Source organism: Linderina pennispora (genome assembly GCF_002104995.1).
Source record: "Linderina pennispora strain ATCC 12442 chromosome Unknown DL89scaffold_22, whole genome shotgun sequence".
NCBI lineage: Eukaryota > Fungi > Kickxellomycota > Kickxellomycetes > Kickxellales > Kickxellaceae > Linderina > Linderina pennispora.
Window position 1 is genome coordinate 6,567 of NW_024468270.1, and position 26,915 is coordinate 33,481.

Sequence of the window (26,915 nt, forward strand, 5' to 3'; positions counted from 1 at the left end):
CTGTTTCAAGACCACTCTCAAGTGAATCATATATTTGATAAAGTGTAGGCCTATTGTTGAATGAGAGATTAGCAACAACTACCATTGGATCATCATTCTTGTTTAGTTTCTTAATAATTCCTTGCTTCTTTGATGTGATAGAGTTAAACCAATGACAATATGCTAGAGTATGCTGTTGTCTCACATAAATACAAACAGTATAACAACTACTAACTTTATCAACAAGTGCCATCCACTGCTTTTCATAAGAAGTTGCAAATGTTCTGCATTCATTCATGAACTGAACTGTGTTAAGAAGCAAGTTGCTATTCCATTCAAATGTTTGCATCTGAGAAGAATGTACAGTTAGTTCTATCCTAGTCAAACCAGAGTTTCTGCAAGCATACAGGGGTTATACAGAGATACTTATCTGCCTATTAACTATTTATGCATGCTGGACCTATTAGCAATTTCAGTGAAATAAAAATTTCACCCAAACCGCCATCGGCATCTTGGAAAAGTTTCAGTGAACATAATTTCAACCAGAAAGAAAAACCTTTGCATATTTGGGGTTAATTATCATTGGGCAACAAAAGTCAATATCTCAATAGATGTGGCTAAGCAACCACAAGGAAATTATGTTCACTGAAACTTTTCCAAGATGCCGATGGCAGTTTGGGTGAAATTTTTATTTCACTGAAATTGCCAATAGTTTCAACATGCATAAATAGTTGTTGTGCAGATAACTAGCTCTGAATGACCTCCTATGACCCAGCCTCTATCTCAGTAGAAGCATATTAATTATATATCAACTGAAATTTTTCAGGATGCCAAAGGGGGTTTCATAGAAGCATCCTTTCTTACACTTTTGCTTAATAGTTAATCAAGCTGGTAATATCTTTTTGGCCATTACTAAACATTCTGTATTTTAAAATATTTATTAACCGCTAGTAATTGATTTATTAATTATTAATCGGTTATTCTGATAATAGATATTTAGTTTCTTTAAACTTTCTTACTTAGGAATGGCCTCCATTAATGGTGACAACTTGGATACAAGTTACTATTATGAGTTATTGTTAGTAATGATACGATTTTGTACTTGGATCATATTTTGCTCGAGCAAGTGAATCCAAATACACATGCTTTTCTTGATCAGTTCTATATGGTGGTGCCTCTTTCACTTGCACAAATGTGTGCTTTCCTGCTAACACATCTGAAACGTAACCTTGTGATTTTCTTATCCGCTCACTATTCTTCGCCTGATATGATTCAAGCTCCCCTTTTGTCAACGTAGCAAGTAAGTAGTCCGGGTGGACTACAAGGGCACTGCCATTTGCCTGGCCAAGACCAAACGATGTAAGCAGAGCTGCTTTAATCGTAGGAACACGGTATGATCTGCTCGGATACACAAGATAGTCATACTGCTCGAATCCCATATCGATGTTATCTGCATTCTCGTTGCCAGGCACTATTCCGGCATCCATTGCCTGCAGAAGCCCATTCATCATCACCTGGGCTGCCACAGCCTTTGGGTGACCGGTAAGCCATTTCTGACATACCACCGGTACTGGTAGTCCAGGTGTGCGACCTAATTGTGACAATAGAGTATGGACTACCTCCGACTCATTCCTGTCATTGAGTGTTGTGGATGTACCGTGGAATGATACGATGTCAATATCGTCTGGTCCTAGTCCCCAAGCTGCTAACGCACCACGTAGAGGTGAAATAGTTGGGTCGTTCTTGTAAAACTCGTTTCCCCACGAGCTCTGTGCGATCTTCTTTAGCTTTGTTATTTGGTGTTGTGGAATGTCGTTACCACTACGTACGCTTTCAGCAACCATGCTCTCAATGTACGAAATGTTATGGTTGAACATGCGGCGTCGGAACCTAATATCTAGAACCGGTGAATTGCCAGAGCTTTCGCTTTCCCGGCCCATGGTTAAAATTCCCTGGCCAGGTGCAGTAAAGTTTCGAGACAGTTTGTCTGATGCAGTTGTTGACATGGCCAGAACGCCATATATTGGCGCACCCATTTCGATAGCAGCTGATGCTGACATAAGAACCGCTATTCCTGAACCATATCCCTCAGTGAATCCATTCCTTGTTGTTGTACATGGTCGGCACATTTCTGATGGGAACCGCCCATGTTCGGCCTCATCATCGGCATCAGCGGTGGCACTCATAATAGCAAGTTCGTTTGATATATCCTGTGATAGTGCGTCAACCGCACCAGTAACCATTATTTTGGCTTTACCGCTCTGAATTGTTTCTACAGCGATATCAAGTGTCATCGTTGATGTAGCGCACGCTCCGACAGAAGGCTTGAGTGGCCCTGAGGCCGATAGGATGAGAGAATTAATCCATGTGCTTGTAGTGTTGATTGAGGCCTCTAGTAGAACCTCTGGATTTGATACGCGCTCAGCCCACCGTCCACGGAACACACCCGACAGACTCGTATTCCCTCCAATACATGACCCGACTGAGTGGCCAACCTCAGAAACATGGAAGTACTGATAGATCTCATAGGGGTCGGTGATTCCTGACCGAACTAGTGCCTCAACTGTGGCCACCACCGCATAGATGTTTACTGGGTCCATCTGGCCAACAAGGCTCTGAGGCAAGCCCAGTCTAACGGGATCCCATCCAGTTGGAAGCTGGGCAGCAACCGACCGCGTGTACCTCAGCGCCTTCGGAACAAGAATAATCGCGCCTTTGAGCAGCTTGACTGACCACGAGCCAGCCGGATTTGCCCACACGTCGACTCTCTTACCATGGCTGCGCTTGTAATTGGCAGCTTCCTCTTCAGTGGTCTCAAACGGTTCCAGATCTTGATCGACCTGCAGCTCAGAAACAAAGTTCTTCTGGTATGGATCACCGCTTTCGCACATGTCTTTCTCAAGCACACGAATTCCAGTATGTGCAAGAATCTGGTCCTCGTAATTGGCCTTGATATCAGCATCACGGACCGGCTCCAGAGACTGGGCATCAACCCATCCAATATAGTCTTCACCGGTTGTTGGGTGCTTGCCAGAGATGTGCTTAATCAAGCCCATGATCCAGGCTAGCTCGATGCATCCTTCAATTGAAAACTCGCCAAATGCCTCTCTCTCCCATCGCAGAGCGGAGTTTCCAAATGGACCAACTTCGCCAAACCCAGTAACTACCACAACCTTATCCAAGTCTACCATCCCCTCCAAATAGTGCAGATGAGATAGCTGTTCATAAGACTTGACCTTAGGGCTTGCTATGCTGTGCGTTGCAAGTGGGTCTGTGATATGCAGGTAAGTTAATAACCCAGCGTCCTCTAACAGTTCAGCATACCCTTCTTCTGCAAGTGCTTGCAACACAGCCTTCCGCATTGAACGCTCATTCGCCATCTGTGTTCGACTACTAGCATGGATGTTCTTTATATCAAAGTCGTATAAAGTGCCACCGTTAAAGCTTCCAAACAGTGGAGAATTGTACGAAAGTTCAATCATTTCTGGCGTTAAAAGTCCAAGGATGTTAAATGCCATTTCGTCTCGGGAAAATGTTCGAATGCCATTCTTTTCAACACTGTCGTATACATTAACACTCCCATATGTCATGTTTGTGCTGCGTGTCCAGCCAATATCGCCCCCAGTGATCGACAAGTACTCGGACCAAGACTCAGTGTACCAACGATTGTATAATGTATGCAAGGCGGCCTTTGTCTCGCCATACATACCATCATCACCTATTAATCCTTGGTTCGGTGAATGTGGTAGCACAACAACTGTAGGGGTGATAAGGTTGGAGTATTTGATTTTGGCTGCTTTTATCTGGCCAAACATTCGATAAAGGTTGGTAAGCAGAATTCGAAGGGTCAATTCTGAGTTGGAGTCAACACTGGTCATATCCTTTCCATGTTCGGGGAAAGCGGCAAACGGTAGGACGAAATCTATATCCAACCCAAGTCCCTCCTTGCTATAGATATACTCGAACAGCTGCTCAACATCTTGGACTGAGGCTTGGTTAAATGGAACGAGTACCAGCTCCGAACCGCGGGCGCCAAACTTGCGATACATTTCTTCAAAGAAGCGAATTGACTTCATGTTGAAGCTCGACGTTGTTGCGATCACCCGCGCTCCTCCTGAAAGCAGCCCTTCAACCAGCCCTGACCCGATGGAGTTTTTGCCGCATCCAGTAACCAGCGCAACTCTGCCTTTAAATGATAACCCTCTTGTAGCAATTTCAGTAAGGCCATGGAAATATTTAGCTGACAGTGACTCGCAATAGAACCAGTTTCTTGATTTGTCCTTCTGGCACATATATATATGCGGCACCCCTTCTTCATCAGGTTTCTGCATATTCCGAACGTAATCCATGATATCAGACTCGCCATTACGTGGGATTTCGGAATATATCACATCACCCTTTACATTGATATATGTACGAGGAGCTAATGGAGCTGACAGCTGTCTATAAACAGGATCTGCCTGTGTAGAATTTAAGCAAGTAGCGTGCATATTCTTTGCCATAAGGAGTGCTTTCGCTGAAAGTGGATCTGTGGACCCAGTCAAAGTCGCGATAATTCCATCTAGCATTTTCATCAGCCCAGATGTCGAGCGGTTGCGCAGCATATGCAGTCTCTTTGAGACTGTTTCCTGGTCGGGATCCTCTTTCCCTGACAAAATGTCGCATATCCACTGCATAGCATCCTGGCGGGCCCAATTCCAGTACGAGTTGTAGCGTCGAGCCTTCAGCGAACTAAACAGGGGCTTTGTTTTCTGGATGAAATCATCACCGATATCCCCACGAATATGCTCCATCTCCTTGGTCTGCTCCAAGAGCCTCTCGCGAATTTCCTCAACTGTTTTGGTTCCTTCCTGGAGATTCACACCAATGCTCTCTGCAAGCAGCTGCATCTGCCTGAGAGCCAGACTGTTTTGTGTGTTCTTCAGAGCCTCCAGTTCTCTGCTATCGACAACGGTCGAAGCGTGGCCATGGGGAGTAATCGCATGGGCAGATTCCCTTGACAACACTAGCCCAGAAAGCATCGAATACTTGTGAACTACATCGTCCAACCACGGCTTTGCCACGGCCTCATCTTCTAGGCGCTTAGCTGGTTCGAGAGTGGTTGCAACCAGCAAAACTGCATCCTGTCGACCCCTACCAAGCCCATAGGTCGATTTGAGATATGCTCGAGCCTTTGCCTGCGAGAATGCACTTGGGATTTTGGCTGCAAACAAGCGCTGGATGGCTGCTGTTGAATGCTTCCCAAGCGAGCTCACGATTGACCCAAGGCTATTTGCAACATCTTGCAGCGGCTTCTCGGCAACATTATTAGGGAAGCTTTTCCCAAACTCCTTTTGCATAATGCCGACAATCTCGTTTTGCAGCGTGGACTTGCCAGCAACGAGCTCTTTGACTGACTTGCTCAATGGAATGTCAAGCATGCTCTTGCGCAGTTTCTGCCCGACAACCGAGAGAAGAATATGTGTCACTTGGAGAGGAGCATCTTCAATTGACTGAGCTGCCACTGACGGCTGCACTGTGTCAGCTTCCATGAGTAATGGCGAGCTATCGATTGGACTAGGTAGCAACTCATGCTTTGACTCGGTCACGGACTTTTCCGACACGTTGTCAGCTGCAGCAGGGTCGGTGTTCTCGGGATCGTCTAGGAAATAGATCCTATCCTTGTCATCGCCAACATGAAGAAATTCCACCTCTCTTCGAACACCATACTCTGGTGTCAATGTTTGGCGCGCCATACGGCACAGCGAGCCACTTGGTCCAATCTCCACCAGCCGTGTAATCGCGGAGTATTTAAACAGAGTATTCTGTGTGTCGATCCAGCGCACCGATGAGGCAAACTGGAATGCCAGGAGCTCAATGAGGAGAGTGTGCGCAAGCTGTGCCCTTGCTGAGCTTTCCTCGTACTTGGAATCGTTCCAAGACTTGAGTATCGAATGTATGGCATCTGACTTGCAGATATCATAAATATCCTGAATGAACCCAAGCGAAATGCTGAATAGAGTGCCTGTCATGTTTGGAATGTAGCGTCCACAGAGCTTCTTGGGCAAACAATCAGTTACCGGGATTCTCTGCACAAGAACACCCCGGAACGAGTCCACACTGGAAACAAGCTGGCTAGAGTGTGACGGGACATCGACGCCAGGGATTACTGTGGTGCCTTTGCCGCTCTCGAGAGCAACACCAGCAATCGTTTCCGCCAGCACGCTCTGCACGGCCGAGCGTATAGTGGCCATGCTGCTTGGGTCGCTACACACAACGTGCTCCCTGACCAATGCGCCTATCACTCTCTTCATTGCCTCGAGTGAGTCCGTATGGCCAGTAACGACATATTGGATGCCATCAACATTGTAGTTGATGACCTCAAGTAGCTCCTGTCGGCGGCTACGAATCTGGCAAATGATTTCTTGGAGATGGGTCTCGCTGAACCCGTTGCCAATGCTCTTTGGGTTTACTGAAACCATTGCATACTGCGAGAGTCCTTGGTCATCGCGCTCTACAGATGCATGAAGTAGCAGACCGCGGTAAAGTGCAATGTCGACCGCGTCCTCAACAGACAAAACTTCAGTCATTGCAGCTAGTGATCCGATTTCCCCGAGTGAGTGGCCAGCGAATTGAGCATCCTCTTGGACAACCCCGTGTGCGCGCATGTCAGCAATCTGCGCCAGCGACATAACTGTCTGTATCGGCTGAGTGAACAGCGTGGCGTTAAGCAGGCCATTGGCAGACTTGTGAATATAGTGATGTGAACTCTCTGTGATCCCCGGAACAAGCTGCGTCGTTACACCAGCATGTGTGCGCTGAAGACTCAGGTATTTTGACCGAATTCTGCGCCCAACATCACCACCAAACTTCACCAAGTATTCCTTGGGGTTGTTTTTCAGTATGTGCATCAACGATACACCATAGGTGTGTGTCATATATCTCTCAGCACGGCTCCAGACAGTCCGCGCGGACTGCTGATGTCTTGTAAAGATCCATACCCATCCCAGCAAATTGCACCCCTTGGCCAGTGAATATATACGCCGACTTGGGCTGCTCCACCTCTGCTGTGCAAGTCAGCACGAGGTCACCATGCTGGTTGAGTGTTTTCCCGGCGACAAGCATAAGCCCACGCTTCATGCCCACATGGAGCAGCTTGGTATCGAGTTGGTCTCCAGGCAGAACCATTCCAACAAAGTTGGCCTGGTAAGAGCGCACACGACTAGGGTCACCGTTAGCAGCAAACCGCTCGACATGCGCCCTTGTCGATGCCGAGGTCCACATGCCATGGCAGATCTGTCCAGGCAACCCGACGTAGTTGGCAACGTAGGGATTTGTGTGGATGATGTTGTAATCACCTGAGACATGGGCATACTCCCAGTTATCTTTAGGTGCGAAGACAAAGGAATCAGTAAGAGCATCACCCTTGCTAATAGGTACTCCCTCGTTCTCGTAGGTATTCTCCTGATCCACACCCACTGAAGATTTCTTTAGGTACTCAACGACAGCATTACCATACACATCGATGCTGATATAATCGACATTTGCAATATGGTAGCGTTTGGCTGCTAGTTCCACAATATAAACTGAGCCTGTTGTCTGGATATATGAATACTGCTTGTCGGATTTGTAACGATAAACCGATTTCAAGCTGAACTCCAGCGTTTGGCCAACAGTCAGTTCTATATCTGTGGATGACATAGGGTAAACAAACCACTCCTTGGACCGCAAGACAGCAACGTCCTCAGCGGTCACAAGTGTTACTCGTGAGATGGGTTCATCAACAGCCTTGAACGTCTGAGAATAGTCAGCAAATACGTTGCGTGAGAGAACGGCGCTCTCGATTGTCGCGAACTGAGCTCCATCTCGGAACAGACGAGACACAAGCGTCACCTTTCTCCCAATAGGAGTGTTTTCCAGAGATGTGACGCGGATGTCGCTGTCCACTATATCTCCCACATGAAGCAGCTGCGCACCTTCTGACAGTGAAAACCTGTTGTAGAGGTGGACGTTGTCCAATGCGCCATCGTATAACGCAGGTGACATCTGTATGGCCGCAAAACCAGGCCAGGTAGCATAGAACAGAACGTCCATTGGGGCAAGTTGGGTGCCGTCCGAATGCCGCATGTAGCTATCCAACATGTTGGGAACACTGTTACACAGGCGACGAACAAGGCCCTCGGTAACAGTGTACGGCTTGCACTTCACAGGCACAGCATCAAGGGACACGTCGACAGCCTCAATATCTGGGATGTCTGCCCCCAGTTTCAGCGCTGCCACCATGATGCTCTGGATTCTCTCAAGACGACCATCACCAATCTCGACTATTGGGGATATTGGCAGTGTCGGCTCATACTTGTAGACAAGTTCGAGCTCGAAAGTGTTTTCAAAGATGCGGTGGAAGATAGTCGCAGTAATGGCACGGGATTTGTCGATAGAGATGGAGACATCGGTCATTCCTTGAAGATCAAAAACTTCCAGCCTGGATGGAAACCCGTTGTCCAGTGTAACCTTTACCGAATGCCCGGGAAGCGGCCTCAAAATCCGCCGGATAGCATTTCTGGCATACCTCGTGCCTCTAATAATATCTGATGCGGTCAGCAGCGCGCTAAGCCAGCTCTTCTCTGCGCCTGCCAGGGTGCTCAACCATGAATCAGCACTTGGGAGCCGGGCCTTCTCGGCCGGTAACACGTATGTGAGTTCCGACGGATTAATAGCTGATGTGACCGATGAGACAGGTGGTGCTGACGCAATATCCGGGCTGATGTACTCCACACGTGGCACTCTGGAAATATCGCCATCGTACTGATTCTGGATGATCAGGTCAACAAGCACGGCGTTAATGCTACTGACCATGCCTTGTGTATGTAGCCAGACCATATCTGCGTTTACGCCCGGTGCATGACTTCCCCGAACAACCATCTCCCAGGGCTCACTGTTGGCAATTAGAGACGAGTCCTTGACCGCCAAGTAGTCCCCGCTCTTGAGCCATGCATAAATGTCTGTGTCGACAATAGGGACGAATGGGATGCCTTTGCCTTCTGTGCGTCTACAAAGCCCGACGAGGTAGTCAACATCTTCAGCAAACAACTGGGTCTCGCAGATTGCAGGGAAAACCTCTAACAAGTTTTCGATTTTCTCGGCCGGATCGTTTATCATATTATGCCTCTGGAATATGCGCAGCCGCGTGGATTTGGAGAATCTGTCTTCTACACGTCTCAGAAATTTGCTGACCAAATTCCGATGGGAAATGTCAAGCCACTGTGATTTGTGGCAGGTATACATGAGTTCGACAAGGCGGCCGATGACTTCCATATATGTCATGTCCTGCAGTTCTACCACACCTCCATCTGCATTTATGCCAAACCATGGCCGCGCAGAATAGCTGCAGAGTAGCCTGATAATTTGCTCTCGATGCGTGGTGAGCAGGCCAGCATGCATGTCCACCGGATGCGAGAATACAAGCTGATACAGCTCCTTAATAACCCGGACATCATGCACCAAGGAAAGGTTGATGTCATCGGCTGGGGTATCCCCAGCAGTGTCCATCACCTGGCTTGACAATGGAACCACACCGTCAACTGGCATACGCGCGCAGTCGAATTGGAGACTCCATTCGCCAGTGTAGTATGGCAGTGCCTCCTCAGCTACGCTGAACTCGAGTCCTAGAACAAGGAACACATTGTGCAGCGATCGGATCTCGCTGTATGTCTCGAGAATTGGCTGGTGGAAATCCTTGGCTGTTTTTTGGCTACTGGTGTGTCTGCTCATCCACTGTATCAGTACCGGGAACCCTGTGCTGGCGGTGGCAATCTGGAGGACTTGACGGATACCAAGTGCTGAGTCCGGGTGGAACGAAACATGCCGAATCCCAGTCTTTTGAAGGTCGCGGATAATTGCACTGCCGGTATCAGCTGACGGAACGCCGCCACTGATGGTGAGACCAGTGATTGGAACACCGTCTCTACGCATGCGCAGGACTTCCGGATACTGGAATGACCACTGGTTCTGGTTCGCATAGTCAATGTTAACGGCAAAGCCATGGCCAGGTGTGAGCAATGCATGGACTCTGTGGACTCTCTCCCTGAACGCCTTCTCGCGGTACATATGGCTACCACACAGCTCGACGTGGTACCCGGCATTGCTAGCCTCTGCCACAAACCGGTCGTTGGAAACGGGTGGGGATGCCTCTGCAAGTATAACTGGCGGCAAGCCAAGAATGCGCGCCAGAGGTGAGTCGATGTATATTCTCCCGTCAAGAGCAAAGCGGGCTAGCTGATGGGTATAGTCGTTTTGCCAGTTGGGTGCAGAGAAGACGCGATCAAGCTCTGATCTGAAGAGATCGGCCTTGGACCCGAAGCGCGATTTGGGATCTGCAGTGAGCGATGTGGCACTAATGATGGTCGTGCCTTTGTCATGAATAACACTATGCGTCAGCCGAGAGAAAACACTGAACCCGCCCGTACTGAAGTCGACGAAATGTGTTGCGTCCACGCTGCTAACAGATGCTGGCCAGTTGATAAGACGAATGCAAAGCTCATCAACAATTGTACGTGTAGCATTGGTCTCTGAGCGAAGATCATGGGCATCGGCTCCAGTGTAGACAGCGATATTCAGGTCAGAAGCTGCGATGCCCCACCCTTCATCGACAATAACAGGATACACCCAGTTGGCTGACTCCTGCAAAAGCTCGCAATGGCCAACGATGTTGATGTTCAGGAAACCTTGTGGTGCAACTGGCCTGCGTAGCGAGGGTGGGATATCCGATTGGTCTTCGTCCGGATGGGCATAGCTTGCACGAACCATCTTCATGAACTGGAAAACGACTGTGGTGCGACCAGTGACAACAAAGCTATCATGGCTGTTGATGATCGCCAGGAATACGCAGTCAGTCGGCCGGGTGCTGTGCTGGTTAAACCGAGCAATCAGCGCATCGATAGTAGGTCTGTTAATACCACGAACCGCAACCATCGGGGAAGGCGTACCCTCGCGGTAAATGTACTCGGCAAAACTATCGCTGTTGAGCGTATCCTGAGGCGTGCACATCTGATTCTTTGCCGCAGCCACCATCAGAATACCCAGCGCCTTCTTGGAGGAATCATAAAAAGACTGTTCATCAGTCAACGAAGCGAACAATGTAGCAAATACAAGTCCCTGGCAATGGCCAATAGCTCCTAAAATGTGGTTTCAGATATGTTAGTAGATTGAACCACTATCGAGGAATGACCAGATAGCACGCAGAGATGACTTACCTTTGAATGACCGAGAAAGTTCGCCTGGACTAAGCCTGAGCGTCTTATACAAGACCATCAGGTGCATTAGCTGAACAACTGCCACAGTAACAATAGACACTGGCGTACGAGAGAGGTACTGGGCTGGTGGTCGGGTATCTGGCAAAGTAATCCAACGAACCATATCCAAGGGGTACTTGTAGACCGCAGCCAGTCTTTTGTCGCAAGACGTGCGTCGGACAAAGCCTGATATCTCGTTGACAAACTCGTGCAGCACCGTATGAAAGGTATGGAGCACCAAAGCGCCCTCCTCAAAATAATCATTCATACCGTCCTGGCCACCAAACATAGCCACAAGCTTTGCCTTGCCATCGGTAAACAGAGCTGGACGTGGAACATCAGGGAGAATTCCACGCGACTCGAGCTCTGTCCATACCGAGTAGTAACCTCGGAGAACTGCGTGCGCCTGGTCCCTAGACAACTTGTGATCCAAGATGACGACATGGATATTATCCACTGAGCAGTACGACGCGTGGAAATGCTGGAACGCAGCGATAGCAACGCCAGAGTTCTTTGTGGAGCAGTACTCGATGAACTCGGACAAGACAATGATAGGGGCCGTAGGATTACTGGGAACGAATTCGCTGGCCAAGTAGGATGCGTCGCCGTAAACGTCCTTTGGGACATTGATGGCGACTCCGTGAAGAGCGATGGTACTGTTGAGCATGGCTGAAGAACGATAGCAGAGTAGACTGAAAAGGATGTCTCTTATTAGAATTCAAGGATGAGGCGAGCACTCCATGTAGCCAAACACCAGCCCAATTTATATGCAGTGGGTTTTAGCGTAAAGCGACACCTAGCATCAGGAATGTTGACACCGTTCATACAATATCAAGGACGGGCACTCCCAGGTTGTAAAGTGATGCAAATAGTATGTGAAACAGAAAGTGACAATGCTAATTCTCACTGCTAGCAATATTTAGAACAACCACTCACACTATCAAACAATGCCCAGAGTTCAAGAGTAGCTTGGTTCCTGCGAATACAATCTGGTAATGCAAGCAGCCAACAGACCCTAGCTGTTTGATAGCCGTAGGTGAAGGCGACATGTATAGCAAGCCAGGCACTAGAAATCGAGAGAAGTGTTTTTGCAGGGTAGCGTTAGAGAATTATCGTAAAGTCTTTCCTTAAATTTTGGATGTGGCCAAAGATCCTTCTGACTAGATATGAATTTTAACCGGTAGGCGTCATCAGAAGCTACGGGTTCCATAGTGTAGCCGGTTATCACTGCGGATTCTGATTCCGCCAACCCGAGTTCGAATCTCGGTGGAACCTGGCATTCAGCTGGTGCTTAGGCTGGAAGCTGCTTCTTTTCCTTTTTGCCCACCAGCCAGAGGTAAAAGATATTTTTGCTCGGATCCATTTTGCAGTGTAGCTTTGCTTGTCGCGTTTCTGCTGAGGAATAAATTGTGCTTTAGGGCAGGCAACTCTACATGCGAGTGCACACTTTATACTTTTATTCCAGCAACTTGGGCTCGAAAACACGCAGGCTGTTGTCGGATGAGGCAGCAACGATTCCAGTCGAGAGAGACCCGATCCAGGCAACCGAGGTGATGGCGCTGCTGTCTCCCAGCGCGCACAGATGGTGCCACCCCTTGACCTGGAAGATGTGAAGCTTGTTGTTGGCAAAGGCCAGGTATCCGCCGGTCTTGTCGAACCTGATAGCAGTAAAGGCAGAAGCATCGTCAGACTCCAAGTCACTAGACGACCACTCGCGGACCTTGCGCTGCTTACGAAGATCCCAGACGGCAGCTGACATTGCGCTTGTGGTGGCAAAGTAGTAGCCGTTCTCGCTAAAGTGCAGGCCAACAACCTGCTTTGCCTCTGCCTCGGTTGCCACGTCAAGAGTAGCCAAGGTCTGCTTTTGCTTGACGTCAACAATCTTGACAAGGCCATCGGCGGTGCCAATACCAATGAACTGGCCGTCAGGGTGGAACTCGATCTGAGTGATCTGCGAGTCGAGCTGCTCTGTGATGACAGTGTCGCCGTCGATGGTGTGGATGGCCCAGGTCCCGTCAATTGAGGCGCTGGCAAAATACTCGCCACCAGGATGGATAGACAGGCTTGTCACCTCGGCCGCATGGGTCTTGATTACATGCTTCTTTGTCCAGCCGATCGCCTTTGCATTCTCATGAGTGTTATTGGCCTTGGGCTGCCAGATCCGCACCGATTTGTCGGCCGACGCAGTGATAATGCGCTCTCCAAGGCCGCCGCCGTTGATCCAGAGCGCAGCATTGACACGTTTGGTGTGGCCCTTGAGCGTGGCCAGGGTTTGGTCCTTCGAGCGCGCATAGACTTCGGCGTGGTGGTCCTCGCCGGCAGTCAGCACAAGCTCACCTGTGGTATCGACATCCAGTGCCAGGATTCCAGGCTGGGTCGTCGAGTGGAGCGACTCCACGGTAGATGCCAGAGCAGCAGCCTTCCACTGGTCGGCAGGGGTCAGATCGGCAGGCAGTTTGCGCTTGACACGACCCTTGCGAAGCTCCGTGGCCACCTCGGCTGACTTTTCGTAGTACACCTCTTCGGGGTTGCCAGCATCAACCTCCATGGAAGCACCAGCGGCATCATCTGCGTCTACTGCCTGCTGGGTTCTCAGTTCACCGACCTGTGCCTGTAGCGACTCGAGCGTCTGGCGTGCCTCGTCGCGCTCCTTGATCAGCCGAGCGATGACCCTGCACGATGCATCGTTTTGGTACAGTGCCTGTGACAACTCCTGGCGCACCTGCTGGTACTGCTGCTTCAGCGTAAACGTCTCGAGGACAAGCGCATCCCACTCGTTCTGGAAGGTCGACAGAAGCGCAGGAATCGATGTCAGTGTGGGCGGCCGTGGCTTCACTGCTGGTGGGTCCGCATGCACAGAAATGATTTCGTCCTCGGATAGCGAGTGCTCGGTTCCTGGCTCCCGGCCTTCCTCGTCCAGGTACTTTTGCAGCAGCCGTTGCTCGTAGACGCGCCCGGTCTTTGCAGAGATAACCGGCGTTGCTGGCGCCTCTCCCGAGATTGCGCAAATGAAGCTCATGATTTCGTTTGGACAGGCAGAATATTGGAGACGTCAATTGTGTGAGGGAGGGAGAACTTGAAATTGCCTTCAAGGGCATCACAACACAAGCATGTCGACGCGTTTTCAGCCTTTTTTTTCGCCTAGGCCAGAGCCAGTGATCTGACATCCTTGATTATGGTGATCGGGATGGTGATCAGTGCGTTTTTCGCTTCAGGTGTGTTATTTTTTTATTGAGCAGTTGGTGCAAGATAGTGCCAACAAGCGCGCTTGAATTTTGTCACATCCTTTTCCCCTTGAACTTTTCCGAATTCAACGAAAATAAAAATGGTAGGTGTCGGCGCGATGGATTCGGCACGCGACGGATGGACGCAGAGATGCGCACCGACAACAGAATCGGATGATGGATTGATGCGAGCTGCACGGTATTAAAATGGCGGAAATTCGAATTCCCATCTGCCCCGAACTCCAACATATAGGCTGCCCGCCCCGTTGTTTCTGTGTTTGGCCTGAACGGCTCCAAGCTCGACGCTACCGTCCCCCTCCCCGCGGTCTTCAAGGCCCCGATCCGCCCGGATCTTGTCCAGTTTGTTCACAAGAACATGGCCAAGAACCACCGTCAGCCGTACGCTGCCAAGCAGCAGGCTGGTGAGGAGACCTCGGCCGAGTCGTGGGGTACCGGTCGCGCTGTTGCGCGTATTCCCGTGTCTCGGGTGGTGGTACGCACCGCGCTGGACAGGCCGCGTTCGGTAACATGACTCGTGGTGGTCGCATGTTCGCCCCCAACAAGGTCTGGCGCAAGTGGCACGTCCGCACCAACGTGAACCAGAAGCGTTACGCTACTGTGTCCGCTGTTGCTGCCTCGGGCGTCACCGCCCTCGTTGTCGGCCGCGGTCACCGCGTGCAGGCCATCGAGGAGGTTCCTCTTGTCGTCTCGGCCGAGGTTGAGTCGATCAAGAAGACCAAGGAGGCCACTGACGTGCTCAAGGCCCTCAAGGCCTACGCCGACGTCGCCAAGGTCAGCAACACCCGCTCGATCCGTGCCGGCCGTGGCAAGCTGCGCAACCGCCGCCACCGCCAGCGCCGCGGTCCCCTGGTCGTCTACGCCGAGGACAACGGTATCACCCACGCCTTCCGCAACCTGCCTGGTGTTGAGCTGATTGACGTCACCCGCCTCAACCTGCTCCAGCTGGCCCCCGGAGGTCACCTTGGCCGCTTCGTGATCTGGACCCAGCCCGCCTTCGAGGCTCTGGACAAGGTCTTCGGTACCGAGACTGAGGTCTCCGAGCAGAAGAAGGGCTACACCCTTCCCACCGCCGTCATCTCCAACCCGGATGTCGCTGGCCTCATCGCCTCCGACGAGATCCAGGCTGTTGTCCGCCCGGCCCAGTCGCGCTTCACCAAGCGCCCGTACACTCAGAAGAAGAACCCCCTGCGCAACTCGCAGGTTCTGGTCCGTCTGAACCCGTACGCCCAGGTTCTGCGCCGTGCCGAGATCCTCGGCAAGAACAAGAAGACCACCAAGGCTGCCTACAAGAAGTCCGCTTCCAAGAAGTTCCTGGACATCCTCAAGGCCGACTAAGTGCGCCCCCTCTTCTTGTGCGCTTGCTGACTTGTCTGGCTGTTTCGTAGTTTTCTCTTTTGCAAAGAAGGATCAACCAAATAAACAGCTTTTCTTGGGTCAGTCGTTTTTTTTTTTTTTCGCAATTCCTCGTTTCATTTAACGGCGTGCAAAACCTGGGCATTGGTGGGCACTTGTCCCCTTCTGCGCCCTGCGTCTGCGGAAAACAAGCCCCACCCAGAGGCACAGCATCCTCCAAACGCCTGAGGAAACCTATCCCTCTGACACCGCCATGACCAATTCGCTGTCTGCTACCCAAGCGTACACATACGGTGCGTACATGTTGGTAATAAATATATTTAAAGGATTTTCTCTTTGCAAGAGACAGGTATATATTCACAAGAGACAGAGGTGACGGGCACGGTTGCCAGCTGCTTAAGCCCCGTAGCCCTCCTCCTCGTCGGTGGTCCGCTGGGGCGGGTGGTACCAGTTGCCGACCGGGAGGTTGAACCAAAAGTTCTCCTCGTTCAGAAGGATGGCAGCCGAGTTGTACATGGCCATGAGACCGCAGAAGAAACCCATCCAGGCACCAGCCTTGATGACAGACTCCTTGCCCAGCCAGATGCCAGCGGTGTCGAGGTCGATCTCGAGGTTCAGCAGGACAAACATGAGGATGTTCGCAATGTGCGACTTGACGTTACCGGCCAGCAGGATGAATACCCAGATGCTCCAGGCGAGCGACTGGATGCCGTTCTGCTTACGCTTGATCTCAGGGTCCTCGTTGGCCTGGAAGTCGATGACGCCGATGCCGGGTACCATTGCCAGACCCTTGGCCAGCCACGAGGCGCCAAAGGACGTGAAAGCAGCGCCCTCGAACGTGTCGCCGTTGGCGATCTGCCATAGACCGGCCGCGAACTGCGCCAGACCGGCCACCGCGATGCACTGGCCGGCCAGCGAGCGCGTGCCATGCCCATAGCCCACAGACATACCGGCGTCCATCATCGACTGCTGCACAGTGCACATGCCGAAGGTGATCAGTCCCAGCGCTGCTGCGTTACCGAAGCGGCGGAACTGCGGGGGTGGTGCGACAATCTGGATCTCGCGCGGTGCTCCCATGTCCTGGGGATACGGGTAACCGGCGTAGTTGACGACAGGAGCCGGAGCTCCCTTGGGCTCGCCCTGGTCGGGGGTAGTACGGCCACTTGAGACAGCAGTATCCATGGTGATGATATTATTTAGTGGGAAGCGAGAGAGAGAAATATGGCTATCAGAGCGGAGAGAGGAAATATAACAAAAGTGTAGGAAAAGTGTGTTTCTGTACGAATAATGTAGCTTGTAGCTGTGTTTGGTAAGCAGTGGGTAGTTTGGCAACCGGGACCCACTATATATACAAATCCGCTCAGCTCCTTTAGCGCCGAGTCAGACGGAGCCAAGAGCAACCAAAAACAAAAAACTCGCTTTTATCCTGCAACAATAATGCAACGAGTGTAACATGCAGCCGGGTTCTTTTTCGACTGGGGGCCGGCAGCTGGTGTGATCAGTGGTGTGCCCCTATTTCCACTTTAGCCCACCCCGGTGGACGGGATGGGGAATGGAGAGGATATCGCCCCCTCGCAGCAGCACCAGCAGCAAGCGGCTATTGGGACTTGCTCATTGACTGACCAGAAAGCATCCCACTTTGACGCTTGCTTGGGCTAGTGGTCTAATCCCGAATTCTGCCCCAAAATTGGGCCTGGCCCCGCCCATGCGCAAAAACATGCAGCACCCCGCATGCTCCGAGATACCCAGCGCCCCCTTCGATCGGGTGCTGATGCCTCATGGTATTCCAAGAGAGGTTCTTCCCGGCTTGGCCATCGGGAATTATCTAGCCAACAGCAGCGGCGCCAGCTGACACACCTGCCGCTATGTTAAAATAACGCTGCCTCGAACCTTCTAGGGGCAGCCGGGGGGACCGGTTGATGATGGTAAGACTCGTCCCCAATAGCACTTTGTTAGCTAATCTGCTTCCCCCATTGCCGCACACGCTTCAGGCCACGCAACTGTCGGACCACTGGCTCCTCTCCCGAGTGGACGGCCATTGCTCCTCAAATGACTGAGCTTCAATACAGTGAGACCAGCGGTGCCCAGGCCGGTCTTTGTTGGGAGCCCGTCCCATCAGGACGCAGCAGGGAAAACTGGTGACTTTAAATTTCCTAAAGCTGCTTATTCCAGCCACACCACCATCCATCCGTGCCTGTCCGGCGTACCCACCCCTGCAGGGCGCGAATACGATATTTTTAATTTTATCGAAAAGCCAGGGATGAAGAAGCACTAAGTCTAAGCCCTGTACTCGGTGTGCTTGTATTCCAACACGTCACCCTCTTCACGCATCTGCCTCTCGGCCTCCTGCCTGGCCCAGGTACGAACCCTAAAAAAATGCCACACATAGAATAATGTTAGCATCAGTGCCCTTTGGTGCGCAATCAGCGGCAGTGTTGGCAGGCAGAACTGTCTCCTGTCGCCCCCTCACTGTGCCCGTGCTTGTCGTCGGACAAGGGCAATGAGGTCATCTAAAGCGGTCCCCTTACCTGGTGTCCGGCTTGTAGTAAAGACCGACGGCCGCCAGAGCAAACGCAAACCCGAAACCCGCCCGACCCAGATCGTCTCCCAGCCTTCCTTCTCGTACTTTTGTCCGGGCTACATATATCGAAAATTACCGTGACGCGACCAGTCAGTAGTGGCCCGGCTAAAATATGCAGGCGCGAGTGCTCCCTGTCCTTACCTTGACACCAAACAGGTAGCCTCCGGGCTCGTTAAAGTGCTGTGCGCCATGTCCGCCGCGAACAAGCCTGGGTGCAATGCGCGCACGGGTCGAAAGAGCAGCCAATCTCTGGAACGTCATTGGGCCAAAATGGATATTGTTAATGGGAATAAATTGGACGTATAGAAAGCGAAAAGTGTAGGCTGTTAAATAGTACAAATTGAACAACTACGAGTTTAAATTCTCGAATTGGAGCGAGAGCACACGCCTGTATACAGCGAGAGCGCACGCATAAAGCGGGCTGGAAGATAACAGGAAAAAAGCAAAGGCGCTGGCAGGCAGATCCCCCGATTATATTTGCCTGGTGATTCCTGGTGCCAATCAGATCAAGACCGATTTCGAATTTTTGTGTGGCCAAGTGGCCTGCCTTAGCCCGCGAATTAGTTAGCGCTGGCTCTGGCAGGAAATGGTGCTAGTTCTTCCTTTCCAGACACCATCTTCAGGTCGTTTTATTTTAAATCGGTAAGGGGACATGAATCGATTCAGCTTGCGGCGGGCCAAAGTTGACGAGCGCAGGACCATTCCCGGGCGTGGATGGATGGATGAGATGGATGTGCCCAAAATTGTCGATACGCCCTGGAAATGGAGGAAATTTCCGGAAATGCGAAATTAGCGCTGGGGGAATGCTGTCCATTCGAAATGAGTAACGAAGCAGTGCCGTGCACTAATAGCCTCAACCGCGCCCTCTCCCACCCACCTTTTAGAACACGATGAAGCACATTTTCAAGGACGACGTTATCAACGTTCCCGAGGGCGTTACTGTCGAGGTCAAGGCCCGCCAGGTCCGCGTTACCGGTCCCCGCGGCACTCTGCAGCGTGACCTGCGCCACATCAACATGGACGTGCAGCGCCCGACCCGCGACACCATCCGCGTCATTGTCTGGCAGGGCGGCCGCAAGCACATTGCCTGCATCCGCACCGGTCTGCTCGATCATCAACAACCTGATCATCGGCGTCACCAAGGGCTTCGAGTACAAGATGCGCTTTGTCTATGCCCATTTCCCCATCAGCGTTAACATCGAGAAGAAGGAGAACCTGATCGAGATCCGTAACTTCCTGGGCGAGAAGCACGTGCGCAAGGTCCCCATGCTCGAGGGCGTCGAGGTCGTTCAGTCCATCAACGTCAAGGACGAGATCGTCCTCACCGGTAACGATATTGACAACGTCTCGCAGTCGGCCGCCTCCATCCAGCAGGCCACCCGCGTCCGCAACAAGGATATCCGTAAGTTCCTTGACGGTATCTACGTCTCGGCCAGGGGCAAACATTGTCAAGGAGGAGTAAACTCTTTCAGTAGTAATTTGCTCTTTGCTTTGAAGTCTTCCCTCGTGCAAAAAATCATGAGGGGGCCACTCCATGGGCTCTCTTTACCGACCTGACGTATCATGCAACATGCAATGCCCACTGTGTGCCAAGGGCTGGGTGATATTGGGCCGTATGTATGCGGTATGTATTTTTTGTTATAAGGAAATTCTTAGGCCGACTCGTGGAGCCCCTGCGCCATGTACAGCTTGGTCAGGGCCGGGCCGCGGCTCTGGGTGATGCCCTTGGTCAGCAGGTTGAGGTTGGCGGTGTTGAGCAGTGCGTCGAGGCGCGAGGGCTCGGGCAGGGTGCGGAACATCTTGTCCAGCTCCTTGTCGGTCTCCTCAGGCTCAGGCTTCTCGCCGCGGGCGATGCGGGCGGCGTTGGCGTTCTTCCGGCGCTGCACATACTGCTGGCGGCGGTACTTCTCCTTGGCGGCGCCGCGCTGCCAGTACATCCACTGGTTGGCATCGTGGATGTGCTCGTCGATGAGCTCGCCGATGGTCTCCAGGTGGCGCGTAACCCCCGACGGTGTCAGATCCAGCGCATTGGTGCAGAACGGCCGCGCCAGGTGCGCCGGTCGCGACGGCAGCAGGCTTGACAGCGAGCTCAGCGAGTCGCTCTCCGCATCGTCCGCAATTGCCGACCGGTCCGCCAGCTTGCGCGCGCGCAGACGCGCGTTGAACGACGACGGCCGCTGCAGGCTGTCAAGCAGCTCCTGCTGCACGCTGCCTCCCGGCCACTGCAGCTCCGCAAGCAGCGCGCTGGCCAGGTTTGACGACTCAATCTCAATCGGCAGCTCCTCCAGAATGTTGCCATACGTCAGACCCTTGGTCGCCAGCTCCTCCGTCGTGAACTTGCCCGACGCCGCCAGGTCCAGGTACTTCTGCGACAGCCGGAACGCCCGCAGCGACAGGTTGCCCGCCTGCTCCGACTTGGCCGTGTCGTGGATCAGCACAATTGACGAGCTGCTCGGCGACGCCTGGTAGCTCGCCTGCACGTCCAGCAGCGGCTGCTGCATGAAATCCCCCAGCCGCGTCGACTGATACCATCCCACAGAGCTGCTGTCCACATTCACCTCGCGCAGGCACTGGATCATCTCAATCTGGTAGTTCGTCATGTCCTCCTCTGACCCCGGCTGTGTCGGCACCGGGAACGCGTTGGTCACCTCCAGCACCCCGTCAATCTCCAGACCAAGCAGCTGCCCATTGACCGACGTCGGGAACGCCTCGCGCGAGTGCTTCACAATCTTGAGCACCGCCAGCGGGTCCACCTTGACCGATGTCACCTCCTTTGTCGCCTCAATGTCCAACACCGACGCCAAATGTGCCGGAATCGCACTAATGTCGAAAGCTCCCAGGTCGTTGTTTTCATTGAGCAGAGCCGTCATGGGCTTGGCTTGGTTCTTCGAATCCGCGGCAGCCATCTTGTAAAAAAGAAAAAGAAATTGGAAGCTGAGGGGAAAATTAGAGAAAGGGGAAAAGTGTGAATCTGCCTGCGAAAAAGTAGAAAATTTTCACCCTCCCCAATGCTGCAGCCGCCCCCTGCCAGAAGCGCCAACACCAGCCAACCAGAAAAAACGAGCAAAGGCAAATGGCGATTACTGGATTTATTTATCACGTACGAGGCTGGAAATCCTGGTAGTTCTTGTACCCGCCGCCGTTAGCGGCCAAGGGGCACAGGCGCGTCTTTGTGCCCCAGTAGTCGGGCATATGGACATTGGGCAATATCAAGACAAAGTATATCAGAATTGTCGACAGCGCAACGCCCGAGTCCAAGGCTGCTGACAAGGAAAACGCGTACCGTTGCCAGAAGCCATAGCGGTACCTGTGGATCAAGTACTGGAACACAAAGCAGACAAAGAACCAGCTGGTCATGGATGCCGATGGTGCCGGCGGCATGTTTCCTAGCACCGTGAAAAACACGGGCAGATGGACGTATCTCCACAGGCTGTTTGGATAGCGCTGCTGCAGATACCACACCGGTACAGGCAGCATTGCACCAACCAGGAACATGTAGAAGAGAGGCGAGTACGGAGAGCCGTTCTGGAATAGCCGCTGCGGACCAACCAGCCCCCAGATGACCGATGCAGAGTAGAATGTGCGGGCACTGGCACAGCTCCATACCTCGTTGGTCGTGCAAATGCCCTCGATCGCACGCAGGATCCAGATTGCGACGCCGCACTGCACAAAGCCACAGGTCGTTGTGCCAGTACCTGCGCGATGAATACGTGTCGAGGTGGAATCTTCATATAGTGGCCCAGCTTCTGGTCGCTGACGAGCATCAGTGTCTGAGTCATCGTGATATAGCCGTATAGCTTGAACGTTATGTTGGCGACAGGGTCACCAGCCCGCAGGTACCCGATCAAAAATTCGGTGATCACGTTGAGCCCTGGCTGCTGGTTGCTCAGAGCCTGGACGATACCCACTGGCACCAGAAAGATGAAGGAAATTGTGATTGCAAGCAGCATGTAGTACCATGGAAGCAGGCCGTATACCTCGCACGCCGTGATACCCAATGCAAGCATTGAGACCAACGTGACTGCATACCACCACCGGGGAACCTCTAGATACTTTCGCATCAGCCGCGCATGCACATCGTCGTCGCCCACATTCAAGTGGCGAAGGCGGTTGTAGATATCCCGCCCATGGTTGAGCGCTGTGTAGACAACCAGGGTAACGATGCCGGCAAACGACAGACCGTAAACGTATGCGAATTGGAACGGCATGCGAATTGGGCCGTACTCTGCGTACTTCTGGGGGTCCAAATGGCCTTTGGCATCCATGACCCGAGACGTGTCGTAGTAGGAACCATTGGCCAAGAAAATACTGTTTGAATAGATTGGCAAATTGCCGGATCCCCAGACATCACTGTAGTATGCTGCGGGCGTAATAACCCACATGGTCAGGACAAAGGCTGCAAACATATTGCATGCCATGTACCACGGAATGGCGATTGGCGAAGAAAAGTAGGCCGACGATATCACCGACCAGTCAAAGGTGAAGTTGAGCACGCCCAGCCCGTGGAACGCGTCGCCGACCTGCTGGGCGATCACATTGTTGGGCGCAGCCAGACACAGAGCCGGCACAAACGTCAGCACTGGCATGACAAACCCGGGCAGGATGTTGTACACAAACATACACCCGAACGCAATCCAGAAGAACCTTAGGCGCGAAACGTGGTGCAGGTACGATGTCTTCTCGTGGAATGTCCGGAATAGCGTCACGCTGACCAATGATGACGGCCAAATCATAGCCGCCGGGTACACCAGCAGCTCGCGCATCAGACCAGCATAGCTGTAGCCCAGCATCAGCGACGAGAGGGTAATCAGTATGGCTGGTAAAAACCCCATCGGCCGATTGTAGTAAATGGTCTCGACCACGAGGATATCGATAGAATACGCGCTGGTAGCCGCCGATGCAGCAAAAATTGATATAATTGCGTGCTCCTTGATGCTGAACGGGCCAGGGTTGAACGTCCATGTATACCCAAAGGTATTAAACTTCCGTGTCGGCAGTATCCGCGACATCAGGTATCCCATCGGAAACGACACAATCTGCACAAAGAACCCGCCGATAGTGATAGGCGTGGCCTTGAACCACAGTAGCTGGTTGGCGAACCCTAGGGCAACTGAAAAGAACAAGCCAAGCACCACAGATCTGAACGTCAGTGAGGGAACATGGGTGTCTCGTGGAGCAACTGCAGACCGCACCATACTGTAGGGCGAGTCCTCGCTTGGAGCTGCTGATACAACGCGCCCATCGCTGAGTGAGTTGCGACGCCATGGGCTGAGCGTGGCTTTCTCATCGTCGAGCGGCATGGCGAATCCACTGACTTCCGAGCGCTCGACAGTATGCTCCAGGTAGTTTGCAAACATGTCGCTGCTCTCATCATGGTGATAGGTCACCAGGGACTATCTCTGCCGCTCATGGTATAGCAGATAAAATCTATATTACAATATGAAACAGGCCGGTACAGGAAATGAAAGGTCTCTTTTGGAAATAGCACATGCAAAAAGCGGAAGGAAGAGGAAGGGTGGAGCCAACATGCATTTTTATTCCGCAGGGGTCAGCCCTTACAAGTTTCTTATACTCGAAATAGCATGTGGGCTTTGGCAGAGCAGAAAAAAGCACCCTCACAAAAAAGGATGCATAGAAAAAACTGCCTCCGAGCAGTCTTCCCCTTTCCCTCACGAGAATTCAAATCCGACATGCATTTTACCACATCAAGGGCTGCCAAACCGCTCGAGCAAATGACCATCCATACAGCCTGTCAGCGTTCTCTGGGCAAGTTTTAAACCGGACAGAGTATTTTAGCGATGCTCTTTTTTCCCGCCCTATCGTCTGTTTTTTTTGCGCTGGACATGCAATTTGTTTGCTGTACGCAGGCTCCATATCCGATTGCAGGCTGCACATCTTAACGAGCAATCCTGGCCATCCTCAGCGCCGCCAACTACCGATCTGAAAACAGAAAGAAATAGCTTGTTGGGTAGAGAACAAGCGAATGGTTTGGTGATGCGGGAATGCTATTCTTGGCTTGCGCATCACCCACTGGACCTACCTGCTCAAAGCGCCCTATGGCCTGTAAGCACATCTGTGCTATCGCGGATACGCTCTGCTACGTCTGCAGTATGCCTCTAGTGCCACCCGGCAATCTTTATGGACTTTCTTGCCCGCAGATCGAGCACCAAACAGAGTAACATCACCTCAAGTACCTCTAGTCGCCCAACATACCTACGACTTAGCACAGCTTTCATTTCCAAATATCTTATCCAAACCGTGTGCTTCTGTCGCGAACCACTGTACGACGCTCGGCCAATTATTGACTGCGTGGCATGCCGCATATTCCCGGGGCCATTTCGATATCGCGCAAATCAGGGTGGTTTGGACGGTGGGAATAAAACGGCCTGGATGTCTTTCCAAACCAACCCAGCTTCATTGTAGGGATTGCCACCGCCAGCCATGCATATATGCATGCATACTTTTCCCACCGAGAACGCATGGCCAATATCCGTCCCGGTTTGTCTCCCAAATCGCAGTCCTATCACAAGCGAGTGATTGCCAACGCACTTTTCAAGCTGAGAACACTTGATTTTTCATGTGCGCCCAAAAACGCAAGCCGGTTTTCGCTGCTTTGAAAGGACATAAAGGGGCATGCCTGGTACCCAACCACATCTCGGTTTGTGGGTCTGCTTGCTGCATCAAAACGTGGTAAAAATTATTGCATTTGTGTCTTTCCTGAAACCAGGCGCTACTGCACAAAACCGTCCAGACCCGATGCAAAGATATGGCGATTGGCTCTTTCTACCACCAATACAGAGTGCTCACGTTTTGGTACTGCTCGGGCGATACCATATTGCCCCTATTTGGATATGGGACTGCATCGATTTACTTTTCCGCACCCGTGCCCAAAATACATAGAGTTGAATCCCAGCCATGCCCCCTCTTTCCCCAAGCGAATCCCCTAGGCTCTGGGATCCCTCCCCCTTTCGTATTTTCATACTGCCGATACTCATTGCAATGAACAACAACGCCGTTGACGACGTCTGGGATCTGGACCAGGATGACTTTGAAAGCGAGCGTGTGGTAGCAGCCCAGTCTCTGGGAAAGTTGCAATTGGCATTCGGTAACGCCGGTTACAAATATGGAATCGATGCCAGCAAAACTGACCACATGCAAGAAGGGTTCGATAAGGGCTTTGAGCTCTCTATCGAGAAAGGCAGGATCATCGGCAGTCTTTTAGGAAAACTGCTTGCACGCCGTGACATTTGCAAGCGGCTGGACCTGCCTGTGGAAAACATCGACTCGGTCGTTATGCGCCTCCGCGCCATTAAGCATACGACTGCATTCAGTGCCAAAACCCTGAGGGGTGAGGGTGACAAGACTACCACCGACACCTTCAACGAACTAGTTAAGGATGCCCATGCGGTATTGGATACAATGTGCGTAGTGTAGATTTGCAATAGAAAGCGACATTTTATTTTCATTTTCGATCGATGGATGGTAAAAATGAAAGCTGATATTTAGCTGGTGCACGGAGGCGATGGAGCCGGTGCAGGGTTAGAAGGGGTGGCAGTTGGACCAGCTGGGTTAGTGGGAGCTGGGTTAGTGGGAGCTGGGCTAACAGGGGCTGGATTGGCAGGAGACGGGTTAGCAGGTGCTGGATTGGTGGGTGCTGGATTGGTGGGTGCTGGATTGGTGGGTGCTGGATTGGTGGGTGCTGGATATACGGGTGCAGGTTTGGTAGGGGCTGGGCTGACAGGAGCTGGGCTGACAGGAGCTGGGCTGACAGGAGCTGGGCTGACAGGAGCCGGGCTGACAGGAGCCGGGTTAACAGGAGCCGGGTTAACAGGAGCCGGGCTGACAGGAGCTGGGCTGACAGGAGCCGGGTTAACAGGAACCGGGTTAACAGGCTGAGGAATCGCCGGATTGGAAGGCGCTGGTGTTGGGTTGGAGGGCGCCGTACCACCATTGTAGTCTGGAGCGCTAGATGTAGGTGCGGGGTTGACTGGCTCAGGAAGAACAGGTGCCGCGGTGCTGCTGACAACGCGCTGAGCACCACAGCCACTTCCACTGGCTCCAGGACCGTTCAATGCGACATCCGGGCAGGCAGCCGCGTCGAGGTTCACATTTCCGAGAAGGGCAGGGAGTAGCGCACGCTTGTCGACCTGCGCAGGCGCTGCCACACAAAGAGGGATCGCAATCAACGAGAGAGAGAGAATCTTGCTAAAACCGAGCATGATCACAAATGGAAGGCGAAATGGATGAAGGGATTTAGAAAGCAAGGGAGTGAGGTACGAAAGGGCAAAAAAGAGTGAGCAATCAATAATGAATATGACACCAAGCCCGTCCGGAATGCGCTACGTATTTTATACATGACCTTTCAAGAATGCCCTATGCGTATTGATTAAGGCGTCTACACGCATAGCTTCTAACTCTGATGCCCATTCTTTGAAAAACGTTCCTACTACGTTTATGCGTCGGCCAATTTTTCAATATGCCATATAA

The 26,915-nt window shown here is 52.0% G+C and overlaps 11 protein-coding genes and 1 non-coding gene across 12 annotated transcripts; 5 read left to right on the top strand and 7 right to left on the bottom strand.

Moving 5' to 3' along the window:
- Positions 1–953: 953 nt before the first annotated feature.
- DL89DRAFT_286800 (uncharacterized protein) lies at positions 954–12,068 on the bottom strand. Its single transcript, XM_040889886.1, has 3 exons — positions 11,211–12,068; positions 6,979–11,132; positions 954–6,935 (listed from the first exon to the last, which is right to left on the bottom strand). The coding sequence occupies exons 1-3, from the start codon at positions 11,914–11,916 to the stop codon at positions 1,059–1,061; spliced, it is 10,737 nt and encodes a 3,578-aa protein (XP_040739817.1). The 5' UTR covers positions 11,917–12,068; the 3' UTR covers positions 954–1,058.
- A 383-nt stretch (positions 12,069–12,451) lies between these two features.
- On the top strand, positions 12,452–12,524 carry DL89DRAFT_t140. Its single transcript has one exon. It is a non-coding gene; the product is annotated as a tRNA-Gln (tRNA).
- Positions 12,525–12,614: 90 nt separating this feature from the next.
- DL89DRAFT_270660 (putative nuclear matrix protein NMP200) lies at positions 12,615–14,337 on the bottom strand. The gene has a single exon (XM_040888782.1). It carries the CDS (start codon positions 14,266–14,268, stop codon positions 12,706–12,708), a length of 1,563 nt encoding a protein of 520 aa, XP_040739818.1. The 5' UTR covers positions 14,269–14,337; the 3' UTR covers positions 12,615–12,705.
- Positions 14,338–14,398: 61 nt separating this feature from the next.
- On the top strand, positions 14,399–15,829 carry DL89DRAFT_310483 (uncharacterized protein; the record flags this gene model as incomplete). Its single annotated transcript, XM_040890961.1, has 2 exons — positions 14,399–14,966; positions 14,987–15,829. The coding sequence occupies exons 1-2, from the start codon at positions 14,850–14,852 to the stop codon at positions 15,827–15,829; spliced, it is 960 nt and encodes a 319-aa protein (XP_040739819.1). The 5' UTR covers positions 14,399–14,849.
- A 474-nt stretch (positions 15,830–16,303) lies between these two features.
- DL89DRAFT_217424 (uncharacterized protein) lies at positions 16,304–16,921 on the bottom strand (the record flags this gene model as incomplete). The annotated part of the gene is made up of 1 exon (XM_040884330.1): positions 16,304–16,921. A coding segment is annotated over one exon (618 nt), but the record flags the coding sequence as incomplete, so codon positions are not given.
- An 869-nt stretch (positions 16,922–17,790) lies between these two features.
- DL89DRAFT_286804 (uncharacterized protein) lies at positions 17,791–18,689 on the bottom strand (the record flags this gene model as incomplete). Its single annotated transcript, XM_040889887.1, has 3 exons — positions 17,791–18,215; positions 18,318–18,484; positions 18,570–18,689. The coding sequence occupies 3 exons, from the start codon at positions 18,687–18,689 to the stop codon at positions 18,125–18,127; spliced, it is 378 nt and encodes a 125-aa protein (XP_040739821.1). The 3' UTR covers positions 17,791–18,124.
- A 321-nt stretch (positions 18,690–19,010) lies between these two features.
- DL89DRAFT_270662 (ribosomal protein L6) lies at positions 19,011–19,978 on the top strand. The gene is given in 3 exon segments (XM_040888783.1): positions 19,011–19,486; positions 19,572–19,845; positions 19,865–19,978. The coding sequence occupies 3 exon segments, from the start codon at positions 19,319–19,321 to the stop codon at positions 19,888–19,890; spliced, it is 468 nt and encodes a 155-aa protein (XP_040739822.1). The 5' UTR covers positions 19,011–19,318; the 3' UTR covers positions 19,891–19,978.
- A 102-nt stretch (positions 19,979–20,080) lies between these two features.
- Positions 20,081–21,298, bottom strand: DL89DRAFT_286806 (uncharacterized protein; the record flags this gene model as incomplete). Its single annotated transcript, XM_040889888.1, has 1 exon — positions 20,081–21,298. The coding sequence occupies one exon, from the start codon at positions 21,296–21,298 to the stop codon at positions 20,081–20,083; it is 1,218 nt and encodes a 405-aa protein (XP_040739823.1).
- Positions 21,299–21,503: 205 nt separating this feature from the next.
- On the bottom strand, positions 21,504–23,871 carry DL89DRAFT_270663 (oligopeptide transporter 7-like protein). The gene is made up of 6 exons (XM_040888784.1): positions 23,816–23,871; positions 22,505–23,792; positions 22,343–22,480; positions 22,247–22,321; positions 22,124–22,225; positions 21,504–22,091 (listed from the first exon to the last, which is right to left on the bottom strand). The coding sequence occupies exons 1-6, from the start codon at positions 23,836–23,838 to the stop codon at positions 21,525–21,527; spliced, it is 2,193 nt and encodes a 730-aa protein (XP_040739824.1). The 5' UTR covers positions 23,839–23,871; the 3' UTR covers positions 21,504–21,524.
- Positions 23,872–24,128: 257 nt separating this feature from the next.
- On the top strand, positions 24,129–24,662 carry DL89DRAFT_270664 (uncharacterized protein). Its single transcript, XM_040888785.1, has 2 exons — positions 24,129–24,249; positions 24,296–24,662. The coding sequence occupies exons 1-2, from the start codon at positions 24,227–24,229 to the stop codon at positions 24,546–24,548; spliced, it is 276 nt and encodes a 91-aa protein (XP_040739825.1). The 5' UTR covers positions 24,129–24,226; the 3' UTR covers positions 24,549–24,662.
- A 436-nt stretch (positions 24,663–25,098) lies between these two features.
- DL89DRAFT_270665 (uncharacterized protein) lies at positions 25,099–25,893 on the top strand. Its single transcript, XM_040888786.1, has one exon. The coding sequence runs from the start codon at positions 25,344–25,346 to the stop codon at positions 25,860–25,862; it is 519 nt and encodes a 172-aa protein (XP_040739826.1). The 5' UTR covers positions 25,099–25,343; the 3' UTR covers positions 25,863–25,893.
- Positions 25,894–25,910: 17 nt separating this feature from the next.
- Positions 25,911–26,722, bottom strand: DL89DRAFT_270666 (uncharacterized protein). Its single transcript, XM_040888787.1, has 2 exons — positions 26,200–26,722; positions 25,911–26,109 (listed from the first exon to the last, which is right to left on the bottom strand). Exons 1-2 carry the CDS (start codon positions 26,645–26,647, stop codon positions 25,931–25,933), a joined length of 627 nt encoding a protein of 208 aa, XP_040739827.1. The 5' UTR covers positions 26,648–26,722; the 3' UTR covers positions 25,911–25,930.
- Positions 26,723–26,915: the final 193 nt, after the last annotated feature.

Excerpts from the sequence above, each read along its gene's own strand:
- DL89DRAFT_270660 (XM_040888782.1), bottom strand. The coding sequence starts at position 14,268 with ATGAGCTTCATTTGCGCAATCTCGGGAGAGGCGCCAGCAACGCCGGTT.
- DL89DRAFT_270665 (XM_040888786.1), top strand. The coding sequence starts at position 25,344 with ATGCCCCCTCTTTCCCCAAGCGAATCCCCTAGGCTCTGGGATCCCTCC.
- DL89DRAFT_270666 (XM_040888787.1), bottom strand. The coding sequence starts at position 26,647 with ATGCTCGGTTTTAGCAAGATTCTCTCTCTCTCGTTGATTGCGATCCCT. Across the intron at positions 26,110-26,199 it reads GGCTCCTGTCAGCCCAGCTC|CCACCAATCCAGCACCCACC; the intron begins CTGTCAGCCCAG and ends CCAATCCAGCAC.
- DL89DRAFT_270663 (XM_040888784.1), bottom strand. The coding sequence starts at position 23,838 with ATGAGCGGCAGAGATAGTCCCTG. Across the intron at positions 22,481-22,504 it reads TGAATGTGGGCGACGACGAT|TATCTAGAGGTTCCCCGGTG; the intron begins GTGCATGCGCGG and ends CTGATGCGAAAG. Across the intron at positions 22,092-22,123 it reads GACACGTATTCATCGCGCAG|TGCGGCGTCGCAATCTGGAT; the intron begins GTACTGGCACAA and ends GGCTTTGTGCAG.
- DL89DRAFT_270664 (XM_040888785.1), top strand. The coding sequence starts at position 24,227 with ATGCTCTTTTTTCCCGCCCTATC. Across the intron at positions 24,250-24,295 it reads CTCTTTTTTCCCGCCCTATC|GCTCCATATCCGATTGCAGG; the intron begins GTCTGTTTTTTT and ends TGCTGTACGCAG.
- DL89DRAFT_286800 (XM_040889886.1), bottom strand. The coding sequence starts at position 11,916 with ATGCTCAACAGTACCATCGCTCTTCACGGAGTCGCCATCAATGTCCCA. Across the intron at positions 11,133-11,210 it reads ACTTTCTCGGTCATTCAAAG|GAGCTATTGGCCATTGCCAG; the intron begins GTAAGTCATCTC and ends ACCACATTTTAG. Across the intron at positions 6,936-6,978 it reads ATATATTCACTGGCCAAGGG|CAGTCCGCGCGGACTGTCTG; the intron begins GTGCAATTTGCT and ends ACAAGACATCAG.
- DL89DRAFT_270662 (XM_040888783.1), top strand. The coding sequence starts at position 19,319 with ATGAAGCACATTTTCAAGGACGACGTTATCAACGTTCCCGAGGGCGTT. Across the intron at positions 19,487-19,571 it reads GCGACACCATCCGCGTCATT|GGCTTCGAGTACAAGATGCG; the intron begins GTCTGGCAGGGC and ends GGCGTCACCAAG.